This window comes from Excalfactoria chinensis, chromosome 3, assembly GCF_039878825.1.
Source record: "Excalfactoria chinensis isolate bCotChi1 chromosome 3, bCotChi1.hap2, whole genome shotgun sequence".
Classification (NCBI taxonomy): domain Eukaryota; kingdom Metazoa; phylum Chordata; class Aves; order Galliformes; family Phasianidae; genus Excalfactoria; species Excalfactoria chinensis.
In genome coordinates, this window is record NC_092827.1 from 5,564,612 (window position 1) to 5,583,376 (window position 18,765).

General features: G+C 47.7%; 1 protein-coding gene across 1 annotated transcript in view; it reads left to right on the forward strand.

The window, feature by feature from the left end:
* Positions 1-17,522, forward strand: part of ASXL2 (ASXL transcriptional regulator 2) — a 76,322-nt gene extending 58,800 nt beyond the window's left edge. The window contains exons 8-12 of the mRNA XM_072332391.1: positions 625-788; positions 3,495-3,591; positions 5,510-5,615; positions 6,278-6,983; positions 8,509-17,522. Coding sequence (XP_072188492.1) covers positions 625-788; positions 3,495-3,591; positions 5,510-5,615; positions 6,278-6,983; positions 8,509-10,881 — 3,446 coding nt within the window. The 3' untranslated portion in view covers positions 10,882-17,522. The remainder of the gene's footprint in view (positions 1-624; positions 789-3,494; positions 3,592-5,509; positions 5,616-6,277; positions 6,984-8,508) is intronic.
* Positions 17,523-18,765: the final 1,243 nt, after the last annotated feature.

Genomic DNA, 18,765 nt, shown 5'->3' on the forward strand with positions numbered 1-18,765 from the left:
GCTCACCCTGTAATCAGGAAACTGCAGCTCCTGATAAATTACAGACCTGCGTTTCCTGAGGGAGTCGTGTATGTGATACAAATGCTTCCTTTGCTTTTGTGTCCTGAGTTTGTAGCACGTACGTGAAGCTGGCTGTAGCGTAAGAGTTCATGCTGAATTTGTTGGTTTCCCAACACACAAAAGGAAAGAGGGTTGCTCATTTTTGCTGCTTTGTCTGGCCTTGTGGTTTCAACACGAGCGGAATGAGCTGCTTTTATTAAGAATAAAGTGGGAAAGCCCAGGGAGAAATCCCTAAGAACAAAGTGACCTTAACTGGAGGCTTAAAACAGAAAACTGGTGCGGCTGAAAGCTCGTGTAGAAACCCTTCTTTCAGAACAGTCCTTGCCAGCCCCCAAATAGACGGCCAGGCTTCCTAGGAAAGCTGGAAGAACTGACCCTGGGTATGATGCAGTAGGAAGCGTTCAGTGATAGAAAGGACCTCCCACATTCTGCATATATAACCTTCTACAAAGGTAAATGGTGTATTTCAAGTTAAGGTTTGGAATGGACCGCTGAAGCGCTCTTTGGGAGCCTTTAATCCTCTCGTAGATAAGATGCTACTCGGTTCTCTCTGGTTCTTTGCAGGGCAGCTGAAGAGAACAAAGTGTGCTGAAATTGACGTGGAAACTCCCGACTCCATCCTGGTGAACACCAACCTGCGGGCGCTGATCAACAAGCACACGTTCTCCGTTCTGCCCACAGAGTGCCAGCAACGCCTGCTGCTGCTGCTGCCAGAGGTGGACAGGCAGGTGGGTCATGGTTTGGGGGCAGAGGGAAGGATCTTGATGTCAGCAGGGAGTAAATCTGATGAGAGATCCAACTAGTACGTTCATCTCTAATGGAGAAGGCTTCTTATTCTGTGTACCGTGCAGAATATTAGAAAATCCTTCTTTGTTTCCTTTGGGTATTTGTTGCTACCAGATAAAAGAATTCAAGTTTGATAAAACAGTGACTTAGTTCCATTCAGTCAACTCTGTGTTCCCAGCTACAGCGAGAGAAGTGTTTCTGGTACATCAGGCTGCACAAGGGCCAGCAGTGGTAGAGGCACGGTGCCTTCCCAATACCTAAACAGACACTGGAATTCAGTTCCATCTTCTTCTGTTTCTCATTATCTTTTGTTGCCTCTGTCAATTTCTAGATTTGGTAAATTGAGAATGGAGTGAGTTTTCAATTGCATTTTTCTTCTGCCCGGATTGCAGAGTAAACTCCACAGAGTTGATGTCCTGATCTGAAACATGCAGCAGGTTAAAGGCACTGGGCACACAAACAAGAGGCAGCTACAGAGGCAGTTTTTCTTGCAGATGATGTGCTTGAGACCTCTGTGTGTGTGGGAAGAGAAGGGCTTGAAAACCCAGAATAGTACTTGATGGGAAGGAATGGGATCCATATCAGGTGGATCTGATGAATTCCATCCTGAGGGATACAAAACAACCTGCTTGGAGCAGTCATAGAATCATAGAAGTCTTAACATCTCAGCAGTTTTCTTCAGTATCTGGATCCAGGGACGATGGAGATGAGACCAAACATTACCCTTGCTTGTAGAAGGAGGAAAATACAGTGAGTTCAGGCAGTGAAGTTCAGTCTGTTTGTGCTGAGTACCAGAAAGGTTAGAGCTAGAACAAGGATACTTCCTTTTACCTTCATCATATGTTATGTTGATCACCAGCATTCCTACCTCAACGGGCCTGGGAGCTTCTGAGCAACATGGGCTCCTGCACTGTGCTTCCATGGGATTCTGCAATGTGCTTCCACATCAGTTGTAGGGGTGTTCATTCAGATGTATTCACATACGGCCTAGAATCAACCTGAACATCCTGCAGACACCACGGCTGGCTTTGGCACATCCTGTATCAGATCTGGGAGTCCCTTGAAGATATTTTACTGTGTCTGTTGAGATTAGTGCTAGATGCCAATTCAAACTCATCTCAGGCACTCCCAAGGGGTCTGCATCTCAGCTGTAGTTACTGCAGGCTCCTATAGGAAGTGGAAATCCTGTTGGTACAGTTAGCAGCATGCAGCCAAACCAGCTGCTTCAGGATGAAGCCTTTGTGTCTGTGCTGCTCTTCTGCAGCTCACGAAGCACTAATAATGCATATGGGTCACACAGCTGCACTGAGGTCTGCTTTGCAGAGCGTGCCGTCTTGAGCAGATCCATTAGGATTTAGGAAGAGTTGTAATGTTGTGTCATAAATTCTAACCTTCAATCAGCACTCATCAGGGGCTTGTTAGTTCAATAAATAATTGGAGGGCTTGTTTTCTAAGTCTTGCTGCCTTTGCAGTAGTGAGGTACGTGTCAAAGTACAATGTAATGGAGTTTGCAGCTGGAGTTTACTGGCAAGAAGCTCACAGCAGATGGCAAGAGAATTCTGTCCCGACTTTAAAGTTTAATTATCCTTGAATTCAATTAGAATTTGACCAAGAATGAATTTTGATGATCTAAATAATGCTGCTTAGCTCCTAAGAGCATTTTGCATTTCACCGTAGTAAATCTCCCACCCTGCAGTGACACACTCCATAGCAATGTCAGAGCTTCCTGTAGTAACCAGAAGAGGTGAAGACATTGGATGTGCCAAACGCAAAAGGTCCTGGACGTGTTATGTTTGTGTGGAGGTGGCTTAGTGCCTCCATCAAACAAGGTGGATGCTTTCTGAGACACAGCCCAGGGCTCTGCCCCAGCATAAGTTACGGGCAGCACCATACATGCAGCAGAGGATCGTCTTTGGAGTTCTGCTCTGTGGATTAGGAAAGGAACCTCTCTTTTGGTACATCTCTGTAGTGGCTCTGCGGCTGCAAGTCACTGAATGCATCTTTTTGTGTTTCTAACAGAAAAACCCACATTTATTTCTGTGTGTTGATCATTTCCCACCATGTTGTGTTCCAGCCTTAGCCTTATGCTTTTGCGTTTACATCCTACACTGTAGCTTGGCTGTTCTATTTGGTTAACTGCATTTTGAAGACTAAATGAGTTTTGAGCTTCACTTGTCCCTGTTTTTCCAGAGGCAGCTGTGATAATGATTACAGGCATTTCAGAGTTGCTTTAACCTGATAACTTTTATATCCTTGCTTTTCCCAGAAGACAGCAGAGCTGTTGCTCTGGACAGCAATTCAAGGCAATGTCCTCCATTACTTTTTGTAGGGTGGAATGCATCTGAAGAAGCTGTTCATGGGTTGTGCCATCCTGTTTCCTTGCTCTTCTCCTTGCCACCTGTATCTTGCGCTGTTTGTGTGTGTTTGTGCAGCAGCAGAGTTGGAGAGGGTTGAGCTGAAACAAAGAAGAAGAAAATTGGCCACAATCTCCTGGATCTCAGGCTGGGTTTCTTCCCTTTTGAAAGAGATAAAGAGCCAATTCTAGAGAGATTTGTGGCAACACTGCAGCTCTTGCTCTGTCTTCAGACAACACCTGACCTTTGTCATTTGCACCTAATTATCACTGTTTGCTTTGTGATGTATTCCAGGTTGGGGCAGACGGTTTGATGAAGCTGAGTGGTTCGGCATTGAACAATGAGTTCTTCACTTCAGCTGCCCAGGGCTGGAAGGAAAGGTTGTCAGAAGGTAAGACTTCCCCTGGCAAAGAAGTAAAGCGCTATAAGGCTTTCAGCTCAGCAGTGTTGTGGGGAATGCGTAAAAGAAATGTGATGGAGAAACTGAAAGGCTGCATCAGTTCCTAGGTAAAGACAGCTGTAGGTAATGTAGCCCATAAGAGCGGGTGCAAGCCTAGATATATTACCCCTTGGTGGGAAAGGTTTCCCCTTAGTGGGTAAATATTGGTGGTTGGCTGACAGTTGGACTGGATGACCTTTGGAAGTCTCTTCCAGCCCTGGTGATTCTGTGATCTTATGAGCTGCAGGTCATAGTAAGGACTGTAACAAGGAATTGTCTTCTGAACTTGTGTGGGAAAATGAGCAAGGCTGTGGAATAAATGGCAAAAGGATGAAAAACGCTTTTAAAATGTTGGTGAAATGACAGTAGAGGTTTGTTATTTTCTAGCCAAATTCAGCTCAGTAGAGAATTGTATTCCCTGTCATGGTTTCCCTTTAAAGCTTTACTGAAGATCTTTCATCCATTCATGACTCCACATCTAAAGGGTACAATGATGTCTAATCACCAGATTAAAATACACAACAGCTATAGAACCTTCTGTGCTGATAAAGCATGCAGCAGTCGGGCTGATGTCTGGAGGTGTCTACTGACACCAAGCTTAGGATATCTTCATCCATACAGCAGTATGATTCGTTTGTAGAGGAGGTTCAGGTTGGATAATAAGGACGACTTATCTTAAAGAGCAGTGATGCAGGGGCACGTCTGCCCAAGGAGGTGGTGGGGTCACCGTCCATGGAGGTGTTCCAGGACCATGGGGATGTGGCACTGAGGGACGTGGCCACGGTGGGGGTGGGTCAGCAGTTGGACTTGATGATCTTGGACAGCTTTTCCAACCTTCATGATTGTAAGACTCTACAAGGCGTAAAATGGTAGAAATGACCATCAAATGACTTTGGAGCAGATGGGCTGCGTTTCAGGGAGCGAAGGGAACTTCCAGTGCCTGAAAGGCCCCTGCCCATCATCCTGAAAAGGAAGTGAGGACTGGCAGAAATTTCCCACAACTAAGAAAGGCAAATGTTGCACCCACCTTCAAAAAGCACCAAAAAGATGATCTGAGAAAATGCAAATCCGGTCAGTCTCAGTTTCATCATGGGGCAGGCCCTCTTGGAGGACGCTTCTGGGTGTGTGAAGGAGGTGACTGGGAACACTCAGCAAGGATTTATTTCTTGCCTGCATGGCTCAACTGCCTAAAAAAAAAAACCCTGAATTTGTGAACAAGCAGAGATCAATAGGTGTCATTCACATCAACTTAAGTAAAGCTTTTTGGCTCAGCTGCCCAGGGTGGTGGTGGGGTCACCATCCCTGGAGCTGTTCTGGAACCAATGGGGATGTCGCACTAAGGGAGGTGGGCAGTAGGAATGGGGGGGTGGGCTGGGGTTGGACTTGGAAATCTTAGAGGTCTTTTCAAACCTGAATGATTCTCTGCCTGTCTCTTGTCTGTCTCCCACAGTATTCTTGTATGTAACATGAGACGTTAGGGTCTGAATGGCTGTACAGCCAGTTGGGAGAGCAGCTAGTGGGGTGTTCTGCCTCGTGGTTTACACCTGGATGCTGGTAGCACATGGAGCACACGGATCTGTCTTGGCACCCCATGCATTTATTATCTGTCAGTGACACTGGGGCAGTTTGCAGAGGACACCAGATAGTGGGCACAAGTTGATGTACTTGAGGGCAGGTGCCATCCAGTAGAATCCAGCAAGGGGCAGGCAGCAGAGGAACACTTTGCAGCTCAGGAGAAGTGTAGGGCTACAATGTTGAAAGCCGTGGAGGGCTTCTGTGAGACAGGACTGACATCTGCAAGCTCCTGTAATTATCCTAATTCACTTTATCCATGGCTTGTTTTGTACATGACCCTTCCTGCATTTTGCAGGTGAGTTCACACCAGAAATGCAGCTAAGAATACGTCAGGAGATAGAAAAGGAAAAGAAGGTTGAGCTGTGGAAGGAACACTTCTTTGAGAGCTACTATGGCCAAAGGTAAGGAACTTCAGCATCTTTTTTACCTCCCCCACTGCCTCTGGGCACACTTATTCCTGTGGATTCTGTGTGCCACCCCCCAGGAGACCATTACCTTTCATCAGCCCTCAACCAGGTCTAGCTTCATTAGATTCCCGACTTGTTCATTTCTTTTGTAAATAAGGATGAGTTAATGGGACAGGCAGTGTTGGTTCTAAGCTGAGGGTACATCAGTGGTTCTGCTGCTGGCCAAAACTGGGGGATGCTTTTCAGGAGCCCAGAGTCCCTTTCAGCAGATGTCACCATATGAGCTGAATTCAGATGCGGGCTGTGTGAGGCACTTTGCATATGGCAGAGATAGGCCTGCGGGGACAAGGAAAGGAAATGTTTACTGTTGGCCAAATTCTTTTGGTTTGCAGCTTGGAAAGGGAGTATCTGGGCAGAGGCCTCAATCTAATGCACACTCACGTACTTTGTTTAGTTGGTTTTAAACACTGCTATCCAGTTCTGTTTCATTTGGAAGCACTAACAGCAGTGAAGGATTTCAGAGATCATGGCATCAAATCAGTAAAAGTTCTGTTTACTTTGGGTATGGCATTTGGGCAGCCCTCTTTGTGTCTGTAAGAATAGCATGCTTTGTTCAAGGATATTTCACGAAACAAAAATTCTGCTTTTCTTGTTAGTTCTGGATTAAGTCCTGAAGAGTCTGAGAGACTGACAGCCAACACCAGCACCGATGATAGAGAGGCTGAAAAGCCAGCAGCAGAACAGCCAAAATGCATGCCAGTCAAAGAAGAGATGACTTCTCCATCAGAGTTTAAAGCACAAGTGGTCCATGAAGCACCTGCGGTGAAAAAGGGAGAAGAGATAAGAGGAGAGGAGGGGAGAGAAGAGATGCAGCCCAAAGCAGCCAAACCTGCCGAGGCCTCAGTTTCCCCAGCTGGGTGTGCAGCAAAGCCCAGCGACCCCCAAATCCAAGAGAGAACCCAAGCAGAACCCATCCAAGAGAAACCACAGCCTGCTGTGAGCCTAAAGCTAGAAGAAGAGAGGAAGCACGCTGCATCAAAGGAAGTGAAGGAGGCTGCGCGTGCCCCGGTCTTGGCCCCAAGCAAACCAAAGAGCCCTGAAGCAGGTGAAGCAGCGGCAAAGGTGACAAGTCCAGCGGTCGCCCCACCAACGTCAGAAAAGAAACCCCCTGTAAATGAAGAAATGGAGGTCAGTGTCGAAGGCCATAAGAGGAAGTCGGAGAGCAGTGAAGGAGCTTCGACCACGCCTGAGAAGAAGCCTCGCATTGCGGAGAAGTGCCAGCAGCAGCAGCCGGCGTTTCGCAGCCAAACGCAGTCCTTTCCTGCTGCCGGGCCCCCGGTGCCACGTGTGCCCCCACTCAAGGTAAGGAGAAAGGAAGGCAGATCCACACAGTGGGTTCATGTTGGTCAGCGCTGCTGGGTCAGCTCAGTTCTGGTTCTGTATGCAAGTTCCGTTGCCTGCTTATTGCCATGATGGAAATGTTTGATTCAAAAATGCAAAGCGTAGCTGTTTGCTAAAGGAAATTGAGTTCAGTGAAGTCTCCTGGACACACACATCTGCTACAAGACCTGCTCAACCAGAAGCTCCAGCAATTACAGGACTGAAATCACAAAGGGAGCTACAGCCCAAGTGGAACTTTGTAGGTGTATCCCCATTGGTACAAGAACAGGTCTAGAAAGAATGCTGCCAGCAGTTTGCTCTACAATATCAAGCTCAGAAAGTAAATTATTTGCCCTTGTTAAAAATAAATCCAAAAAATGATGTGGTCATCATTAGTACTGAATGCAGTGAAGTATCAGAGGACTATTTTAGGGCACATCTCAATTCCAAAAGCCTTTTATCTGCTGAATCTTAGCAGGAATCTACATATGAAAAGATGACATGGTCTTGAGTGGTTGCAGGCATGGACTGATGGTTGGAATAGATTATCTTATTGGTCTTTCAAACCTTTATGATTCCATGATTCTGTGAATTAAGCAATAAGTTCCCAGAAAGGAAAACAGAAGCAAAGCATGACAGTGACAGAAGGGTTCCAGGCTTTGGTCTGAACAGCGCTGTTCTCTTGTACTTGAGACGTAGGCCATAAGAAACACACCTGCTATTGAGCTTCCAGGAAATGCCCAGATCAGCTCCCTTGTTTGGGGCCTTAGGCAGAAACTGTGCATAGAAAATGATTCTCTTGCTCTATTTCTGTATGTTCTAAGAATTCTAATCTCTTATTAAGATTAGAAGGTAACTGGGAGTCAGCGAGGTATTGCGGATGTATGAAAACAAATGTGACTTCAAGGAATACGAGCTTAAGTCTCTACAGATAAGAGAAAAGCACTACTATGAGTGTACTGATCTCATCATTTCCATTTTAGGAAGAAAGAGGGATCACACAAAGTAAACTGCAAAGGTGAAGGGAGTGGAGAACGTAAGTTAGAAGACAGGACTAAAATTTGGCATTTTATGTGAAGATGCATAGTAGAGTAGTATTAGTTCATAGAAAGACACCAAGGAGTGAAATGACATGCAGGGGTAGAAGAGCAATTCACAGATGTACAAGTGGATGTGAGTTGCTTACGTGTAATGCTAAGCACAAAACCTACACTAAGGGGTGAGAGGTGTTGAGTTTTGGTCACTTTTGAGGGAGCTCGGTAGGCTTTGTAGTGATGGGGTGTGATGGAACAGCGAGCACCTGCAAGGGAAGAGCTTCCAGCCTGAGTTAATGAGGTGATAACAGACCCAAAATAGGTGTGCCAGACATCAAAAGGATGTGGACCTTCTTCTTTGTATTCTTCTCAAATGAGAAGTGAGAACTCTGAAAGCATTTATCTAAACTGTCTTTAATGATGTGGGTCAAGCATTCCCTGTATATCAATTCCACTTTTCTCCTCTCTTTCAGATTCCCGTTTCCCGAATCTCCCCCATGCCATTTCCTGCGGGCCAGGTCTCTCCCAGGGTACGTTTCCCAGCCTCACTCATCAGTCCAGCCAGAACAGGCGCCAGAACCTTGGCGGACATCAAGGCCAAAGCCCAGCAGGTCAGGGCCCAGAGGGCAGCGGCCGCCGCAGCCGCCGCCGCCGCTTCTTCGGGGGGAGCAGTCCCAGGGCCGGGCCCCGGTGGGGGCCCAGCGGGCGGTGGAGGGACAGGCAACGCAGCGACGAGTGGAGCTGGTGAAACTGGAACACGAGGAAACGCACTGGAACTGGCAGGAACTGGAAGCGGGGGAAGTTCGAGAAGGTTTCTTCCACGCTGCCCAGGGACCCATTCCCCAATGGAGACCCAGGAGCAGCCAGCAGCCCCCAGTCTTTCTAGAGCACAACTACAGCAAACTTCCACATTGCAATCCAGAAGTGCAGCTGGCAATACAGGCACCAGCTGCTCCTCCCCAGCGGTATCAGCGATAGAGCAAATCAGCAGAATCAAACAGAGCCCCCCAAACATGGCTATAAATCAGGTTTCGGGCTCCTCGTGTGCTGGTGGCTGTGACAAACAAGAGAAAGCACCTTCTGCTCCAGCAGGTCCCGGCCAGGCCTGTGGGGCATCAACTGTCAGGGATGGAACAACTTGTGTCACTGTGTCCTCAGCAGATAGCAACGCCAACATCACCAGGGGAGCACCCGCGGCCTTAGGAGGGACCAGTTCAGATGTCCCCAAAGGCATGTCTCCTTCCCCTCTGATGCCTTCACTGACCCCCACTAGCTCAGAAGCCCAGGCTGGAGGTGCGGTGGTGTCAGCTCCATCTGCCCTATGCTCCAACGCCTTGTCAGCAGCACCTAGCCTTAAAACCCATCCGAGTTCAAGTGGGGCCCTCCCAAAAGCAAACTCCAGTATTCCTGCCAACAACCCTTTGGTCACCCAACTTCTTCAAGGCAAGAGTGTCCCCCTGGAGCAAATCCTGCCGAAACCTCTCACCAAAGCAGAAATGAAAACTGTCCCATTAGCTTCTAATGAAGAGAAAGGAGTAGCAGCACCTGGTGTAGCAGGGAGTGGTGCTGGAGCTGAGGGTGGTGAAAGGCAGTCAGGGTTATCCCCACAGCAGCTCGGGAAGATCTTTTGCCAGAGCAGGCCTCTGCCTCACATTCCAAGGACATTTGTGCTCCCCGCAGGAAAGGAACCCAGTGCTGACCAGCACGCAGAGGCGCTCAGTAAAACAACGCAGGAGCAGATCCTTCAGACACTCATCAAGAGAGTCCAGAGGCAGAATTTGCTCCCAGTCCTTCAGCCTTCCCAAGTGAACCTCGCACACTCAGGTTTCCAGGTAGAAAACAGCTCCACCAGCCAGAGATTTGTGCTGGGTTTCATGGGCAGAAGGACATCCAAACCCGCTATGTCTGGCCATTATCTGCTCAACATTTCCACCTACGGCCGCGGTTCGGAGAGTTTGAGGAGAGGCTTCTCCTTGAACCCTGAAACTCGCTCGTGTCTGAGCAGCCCAGCCGGTGGTCCAAAAGCAGCATTTGGGGAATGTGAGGAGATGCCTGGCCATGGCAGCAGCAGCGAGGAAGGAGATGTGGATGATGAGAGCACCGGTGATGAACGTGAGCACATCAGCGTAAAAGAGGAGCCCCAGGCTTCCCAGCTGGCTGCTCCGTGTGAAAAAGAACAGGTATCACGCGGTGCAAATTCCTCAGATTACAGCATCCTTGTTAAAAAGGGCGTGAAGGCAGAAGCAGCCGTGCCTCAGCAGGCAGCCAGCAGCAGGGAGAACATTCAGGCGTTGGATGGAACGGCGTTGGCACGAGATTTTATTCAGGCCGCTCAAGAGCAAATGGTGCACACAGTGAAGGGAAAAACGCGCAGCAGCCCTGAGCAATTCAGCTCTTCTGCACCGTCCTCAGACTCTGCGCAGCCGCAGCTTCCCCAGCTTTCTCACCCCCACCCTCCGAAGCTGGGAGGAGATGCTGCGGCAGCACAGCTCATTGGGCCCAGCTACAGCGGCACAATAAACGTCTCCACCTCCCCGGACGTGAACCAGGGCTCCCTCATGAGCGGGCTCTCTGAGTGCAATCAGTTGTCCAGTAGCATGGGGAACGTCATGTCCTTCTCTGTGACTGTAACCACCATTCCCACCAGCCAAGCCATGAACTCCGGCAACCACAGCCAGACCATCCCAGTTCAGGCCTTTGCTGAAGACAGCAGCATGGAGGACTCCCCTTCCAAGTGTTACTGCAGGTTGAAAGCCATGATCATGTGCAAGGGCTGCGGTGCCTTCTGCCATGATGACTGCATTGGCCCTTCTAAGCTCTGTGTCTCCTGCCTGGTTGTGCGGTAACCAGGACGTGATGTGGGAAGAGGAAGGCTCCATGTTGGGTTTGCTTTTGGGAGTACATTGGGAAGAAACAGGAAATTTACTGCCTTGCACAAGAGACACGTTACTGAATCAGGAATACAGAGTAGAGTTCTTCTTTCATTAAAGAAAGAGCACCTTCTTGTACAGTGAGTCTAAATTGAGCTCAACTACGTGAATTGTGACAAGAGTTTGCACTTAAGGAATTATGTAAATATGTCACATTATTTTGTTTAAAAATATTTTTTCAATCTTTTAGGAGATAGTGTTTGACTTGTACTGCAGTTCCATTAACCCTAGCCTGCTATCCAGCATGTTTGCTGAGCTCTGCTCTAGATGGGGTAACAGTCCCCCAACAAAACCTCAGCTGTTGGTCTTCTCTTGGCAAGGAGAGGAGCTGGGCAATCAAGGCACGACGTGTCCGTGCTGACAGAGAGCCCCACAGCCCCTCAGTGGGCTGCCGTGTTGCTCTGAACTTCAGTTCAAATTGGTCAGAATTGGAAGGTGCTGACGTTACACCAGCCTTCAAGAGTCACCCATCACCCGTGGCATGGCCATTCCCAGAAGGCATGCTGGGTTGTGCAATATTGGCTGGTGGTTTTGATTGCATATCCTCTCCTCTCCAAGGAGTCAGTTGCAGTAACCTTGTTTTAAGGGCGGTAGTATCTTGGTTTTGCTGCTGAAAAAGGCAACTATACTAACCATAGGATACCTGAATTTAAATCACTAAACCAACTCAGTAACTGTGATGGTTGGTAATCCCAGGAACCATTTAAAGCAGAGATCACAAAGATGTGCTGAACTGCACTTCATTTCTGGACTGTCAGGACTTGGCAGAAACCTGCTTTCTTAAGCACTGTTTCAAGTGAGCTGGAAGGTGCCATCCCCACCACTGAGAACCATCACAGCACATTATGCAAGTGAAGTGCACTAAATGTCACCCTCTGTCCTGCCGTTTTCTAGGAAACTTACTGTGGCTCATTAAAAACTCCACGTAGTCAGACTTCACTCATTTCTATAGAAGATTTTATATGAAGCTAAGTGTGGAAAACAAGCCTCTTCATTGGGCCTCACTGTTGTCCGGGCATTTCCGTGTCTTTTTGAAACCAAACTGCCCCAACTGCTGGTAGCGCTCTATTGTGGCCCAGTGCCGGTGTTCGTAATCCATTATTTCCAATTACTCCAAATTAACAAAGTGGTACTACATGGTACTCAACTGCAGTGATTTTCGACAGGCAGGCTGATGGAGCATACTGCAGTCTGCATTCTGATGTAGTGCAACGAGCGTGCATTGCATGGAGGAGCTGTAGGTTACTCCTCTTCCCAGAAAACATCAGGTTCACATCCAGTCCCATGTTGTCACTGTTGGGGGAGGGAGGGGGGCCATACGAGATCTTGGTCAGGTAACAAATCTGTGTATCTTTTTGATGGAAAAGCACTGAATTCACTTTGAATCCAAAGGCCTTTTTAAGATGAAGCAATATAAACGAAAGAGGTGACAGCTGTTTTATGAGCTGGGGTCCTAAAGCCTTTTTCCTTCTTTCCATTGGACTGCACTGCTGCTTTCCGCGTTTCCCACACGTGGGAGCACTGAGTGTTTCTGCAGGGAGCGTAATGATAAAGAGAGTTGCAGGCTGAATCACTTGGCAGAGAAAGATTTCCTTCCCTGCCCCACAGAGTGTGCTATCCTCCAACGTAGGATGGGCACGTCCTGGGATTTGATTTGCTCACCATACATTGACTAGGGACCCCTGGTTTCCAACTGCACATCTCTCCTTGGGCATCCAGTGGTGGAAAGGATTTAACTATGAGAAGTACAGTCAGGGTTTTCTTTGAAACCACTTAAATCTCAAAAAAAAAAAAACAATTACCCCTGGTTGTTCTGTTGTGCTGCACAAGCGTTGGCCACGGCTGTAGCCCCATGGCTTTGGATGGCTGAGTCGATGGCAGAGGGATGGCTGCTTTGCTGGGTTGGTTGCTATGGAAGCGCTGACTTGGCCACATCGCTGCCCGCATCCCTCCTTCCTTCTCCAATGGGCATATGAAGGGGGTCCATGTGGTACCCCAGGCAGAGCAGGATCTTCCTTTGCCTTGTTAACTTGAGCCCTGAAGGGAAGCGTTACGGCAATGTGATCCTTCATGAGACACATTAATTCCCCTCTAAATGCAGATCCCCCAGTGTAACCCAGCCCGAAGGCTGTAGCTGGTTACAAAAGAATCTGAAAAAGCCAGTTCTGCTGCAAATAAAAGCCAGGAGGTTTTGCTGGAGAAATTGGATCGATTCTGTTCACACCTCGACATTCATCAGTGTAACACTTCAGGGCCAACAAGGCTGTTCCAAACAGGGAAGGGGAGGTGCTGAGGGAGCAGCACACGTTGCTGCCTGGTGTTTGAACATCCACATGCTCAGCATTTCCTAAAGCCACCTCCCCCCCGCAGCTCTAGCTCCTTGCTGCCTTTACATTTTGCAGGCATTCCTCTGCAGCACAGATTGGTTTCTGCAACACATACAGCAATAGCAACCAAGTGGAGCCAGGCCAGATTTGGACACAGGGTGACCACTGAGATGTGCAAGGCCGCCAGGCTGGATGGGAAACGCGGGCATCTCATGCCACGACTTGGAAGTTTACAACTGTTCAGTGCCTTAGTTCTATTTTAACAGATGAGCACTTTTCCTGGGCTACTTCTACTCTATTCCTTTTTCAGATAGTAAGTTCTTTCAACTGCATGTCTTTGGTTTTACCACACGCTACGAGCTATGAGGTGGAACTCGATGGAGTAACATCCACAGGTTTGCAGGAGGGCATGAAGTAGTCAAGAAATCATTAGGAATAACAGAGCTCAGTACAGTAACCAACAGAAGCACAGTTCCGCCTGAAGCCTTCAAAGCTTTGCTTGTTTCACAGTGCTGGTTGTTGAATAATGTGTTCTTGAAGAGGAACATCCTGCAGTCCATGTAGCAGTGCTCCCTGCTGGCCTCACTTGTGTTAAGCGTAGTTTAAAACAACAGATTTTGGAGCCCGGGTATTAAATAATGGCATTCTACAGGAAATGCCGTCGTTTTGCTGAGTATGGTGGTGACGGGTTGATGGTTGGATTTGATATCAGAGGTCTTTTCCAACCTTAAATGATTTTATGATTCTATAACAGATAAGATCTGATACTAAATATTTTACAACGTCTGATGTCAGACTCTTTGTGGCAGTAGAAGCAGCTTGAGTAGGAAGAGATGCTCAGGTTTATACTTTTCCTCTTGAGCCACAATCCAAGTCCCGCAGCTTGAGAACTAGAAATACAAACTGAGCAACATAATTTAACTTTCCAGTGCAAAAAAACAACCCACCTCGTTCAAGCTGTTTTGATGGAGGAGCATAATGGAAGTCCACAGATGAGCTGAGGCTTTGAGGTATGGGTTGGGAGCACAGGGAAGGAAATCCATTTGGAATTGTGATGCCCTTAAATCAAAAGGGAAGGCCAACGTGCTGAGGAGCTGCACGGTCAGTGGAGTTGTGTAGTGCACAGCGTTGGGTCACATCTGGGAGGTGAGTCCTCAGGTTGGGACTGAGGGGGGCACCTTTATGTCCTGGGGCTGCGTCCTGCCCAATGGGAGCTGCCACGGTCGAGCTGGGCGCTGGCTCTTCTGTGCCAACCATGCTCAGTCCAGCGGTGGTTTTGAGCCGCTTGGGGGCTGACAAGGAGCTCTGCCACCTGCTGGTGAAGGAAATATTGGGTTTTGTTCAGAGAAGTGCCCAGAAGACCAGTCAGTGGTCGCTCTGTGTTGGATGCTTGAAGCCCTGGGGAGGCTCCTGTCTTCTTGGGATTAGCTCAGGCTCAGCTGTCCAAAACCTCCACCATGCAGTCATGGCTGGGTCAGCCCAGGAGTGTGCTGGGCTCTGCGCAGGGCTTTCAGCTTCCCAAATCCCATTGTGGGTGCGCAGGAGGCTGCAGGGAGTCCCTCCATGGGGCTGGCAGTTCCATTGGTGCAGCACCGGAGTCCGACTGGGGGAGCATCTCAGGCACCTGCTGCGATCACAACATCCGCAGTTCTGTTCCTTAACTGGGGTTGTTTTTTTTTAATGCTATACCTTTGATATAACTGAAGATCAATTTTAAGAGCTTACAGTAATATATTTTAAGTAATATATATTTTAGTATCTGTAAAAAAAACAAACACAAAGACAAAGGATGATTTATGAACTAGAAGAACAGGGTATGGAGAGCACACAGTTTCTCAGCAAGGCCATGGAGTTTCACTAGCAGGAGAACTGGAAAGATTCCGTTTTGTCCATTGATGCAATAAATGTGGGAGTTGTTAAAGAGAAGGAATCCAGTACTGTTTACCACGAGCTATTCTGGTTTTGACAACAGGCCTGTAAACGCAGCGCGGAGATGCTGAACCTTTGTCTGTCTTTCGCCTTTTTAAAAGGGACTTAAATTGGAATAGAGGGTATGTACAGAAAAATCGAGTTGACACCATTTTAAAATGTATTTTTACACAAATAATATAGAAAAATCATATTTTACGTAAGAATTTTAAGTATTTGAAATATGTATATATATACTGTATGTACTTCATATATTCTTTATTTTACATTTTCAGTGTATTAAAAAGTATTTGAGCTGGTTGGATTTGAGCATGTAATAATGTTAAAAGGGGAAGAAAAGAGAAGAGGGAGGGAGGACACGAGGAGGGAGGCTGCAGGGAAAGCAGGAGTTCAGCGCTGAAGGAATCTGGGAGAGTTTTGCAGCTTCAGATGGAGTGTACAGAACCTTTTCAGTCCTGTGTCCTGTTGCGTTCCATCAGTATCTGTTCCTTTTGCCTCACGGCCACCCAGCAGAACAAGGAGACAAGTTGAGACGGATCCTTCCCATAAACAACGCTACCTTCATAGCCAAAGAGACACATTGAAGCTGCTCAACCAAAAGAGAATCCGAAGCGACTCAGTTTTGCTGTGCCACTGCAATGGCGATCAGTAGCTCCATTGCTTGTGTGAGCACCACGGGGTGCCGAGGGGGAATTCAGACAACATACCATAAGTCCAGTGATTTCAAGGGAGCACTGTCTAAGCAGATTGGTCTTGCTGCTTGTAGGAATTGGGGTGAAAGTGTTGCTGTAAGGGACGATACATCCCTGCAGCTTTTGGGAGCGGAGTGAATTCACTTGGCTGCACTGGAGTGGGATCCTCGAGATGTACTGGCCACAGTACTCCCCAATGGGCACATCCACCCAGGTTGGATGTGGCTCTGGGCAGCCTGGTCCGGTGGCTGGTAGCCCTGCACACAGCAGGAGGTTGAAATGAGATGATTGTTGTGGGCCTTTTCAACCCAGGCCATTCTATGATTCTATAGGGCAAGCAGGGCACTGCAGGCTGAGATCTGCAGCCCACACAGCTGCTGGCCCCAGTTCTGCACACAAATTTGTCACAGAGATAAGGGTAGAAACAGCTCCAGAGCATCCCTGTCTGTCTGCTGGGCCTTCCACTCTGAACACTCGCACTATCAGGAAGCCCCACTGATGGGTGTGCATACAGGGGCTGTGCAGATGTGTGTGCATCTGTATAGGTGTGCACAGCCATGTTGGCCATGCATACGTAGCAAGACCAGCTCCACCTCAGCCTTGTGCTGACGTTTACACCTTGGGAAGCACCACAGATGTGAGATGGAATTAGGGCTGTTTTCATGTTTGTTTTCATATTTAAGATTTATGGGGTAGACAAAATATACGCTAGTAACGTGTTTCGATCTGCTGCACTTTGACAAAAGAAAAAACAACATTCCTTGTTCCCCAGTACTGCTGCATCTCCCATCCCTCCCTACCCTGATTTAAACCTTACCCCGTCTGTCTCCTGTACCGTTCAGTTAGCAGATGCTGCAGTGTTCATTGCTCAGGGCAGGGCTGTGCTCTTGGCCCACCTGTGGCTTCAATGTGGAAGGTGTTGTTCCTTTGCCTCAGGCAGCAGGGACGGAGGTTCCGGGTACAATCCTTTATTGTGTGTCTGGAGGTGTGCAAGGGATGTGCCTGCCAGCAGCCACCCTCACTGACGGGTGGTAGCTCCCTTCCTTTGCCCTAAATCTGCACATCAGTGAGCCCTCACCCTACTGCTGTCTGCTTGGAAAGTTAAATTTCACTTAGAAATCTGGCAATAGAGAAAGAAAAGAAGAAGGGGGGTGGGGTGGATATAGTAATGTAAGCTGTAGGCATTTAAAACGGTGTGGGCCCATTCCTGCAAAGGAGCAAGACAGCAGGGACAGACATGGTCCATCGTGCTGCAGCTGTACCTCTTAGCCAAGGGTGTTTCCTCAACACGTTGTCACTCATTTTGCTCTGTAAACTTCCACCTTAGCTTCTCAGCAGCACTAAGAGGGATCAAAGGAGTGCTAAGAACGGCCAGTTTCTAACCTGTCACTTGAAGATCGGTGCCCATAGGAGGCAGCACTTTGGACAAGCAAAAGCCTGCCCCGTGGCTTCTGTCTTACTGCAGATTCCGTTCCCTTTCCTCTCCCTTCTTTTTGTCATGTAAAACTACCTGCTTTATAAATGAATGTAAAATACCGTAGTTCTTCAGCACATGGGCAATTGTGTATTTTATCTTCATGTTTCATTTTATGTTAAATAAAAGGCGTATGATTTTATGGCCGTTAGTGCTGCTAATGTTGATTTTTCAGTGATTACCTCTTGGTTTTTTTAAGGGACCCCGATGAACAAAGATGAGCCATGTCTCTTATAACTGGAATCACTTAACAACTCAGTGCAGTCAGTGGGTGCCTGGGAACACACAGAAAGCCTGGGACTGCTTCTCACTGATATATTACAGGGTTAGATATAAGGAAAAAGCCTTTTACAGTGAGGGTGGTGAGGCTCTGGAACAGGATACCTAATATTGTGATTGATGCCCTGTCCTTGGAGACTTTCAAGGCAAGGCTGGACCAGGCCCTGGGCAACCTGATCGAGCTGTGATTTCCCTGTTCATTGCAGGGGAGCTGGACTGGATGGCCTTCAGAGGTCCCTTCCAACTCTAAGGATTCTATGATTCTCTATGCAAGGTTCTGGAAGTTTTGAAGTAAAATCTACTGGGAGAGAAAACAACACAATCTCGCCTAAGGTTTGTGCAGGCTAATCCAGTGTAAGTGTTTTTCTGCTCAGAAAAAAAGTAAGATGTGTCTTCAGCAATACAGGTGGTACAGGAAACCACATGGAAACCTGGTAGCAAAGCTTGAGGAGATGCTTATAAAATAAAGAACTGGTTTAAAGGGTCTTAATATGGATAGGCCTAAAGCAGGAAATCAGTTTGGATGGAGGATCCTACTGAAGTGTCTCAGCAGTCCAGCCATGAATCTTACTGGTTTTTATCAGTGACATCAGCACCAAATGTCAGGAATATCCCAAGAAAACAAACTGATAGCACAGATTTGGGAAATCTCAGCAATGCGCGCAGACAAAACTGGTCGTCTGTAACTCAAAGTGATACCCAACAGCACACAAAGGTGTCTGGGGGCAACAACGCAACCTGCTGCTCCAGGAGTGGGTGCACAGTAAGTGGAACTAATGGGATGAGAAGGAACTTGACATACTAATTAATCATATCCTGTAATTATAAGCTGTCAGTGTGATTTAGCCACGGGGAAGGAAAAACAATTCTGGAAGTCCACTTTGTGTATTGGCAGCAGAGACAGACTCAGTGCATTGCCCAAGGCAATGAAGCACTTACTGCGTGTGACTCCGCTCCCCTGTGTCCAAGAATGACTGCGCTTCAAACTGCAACAGATGTGCTGAAGGACTTGGAGGTGACCAGGAAAGGACAAATCCCTGACAGGTAAGAAAGAAGCCAAAAAGTGCAGGTTAAAGAACAGAAACTTACAAAGGGTATC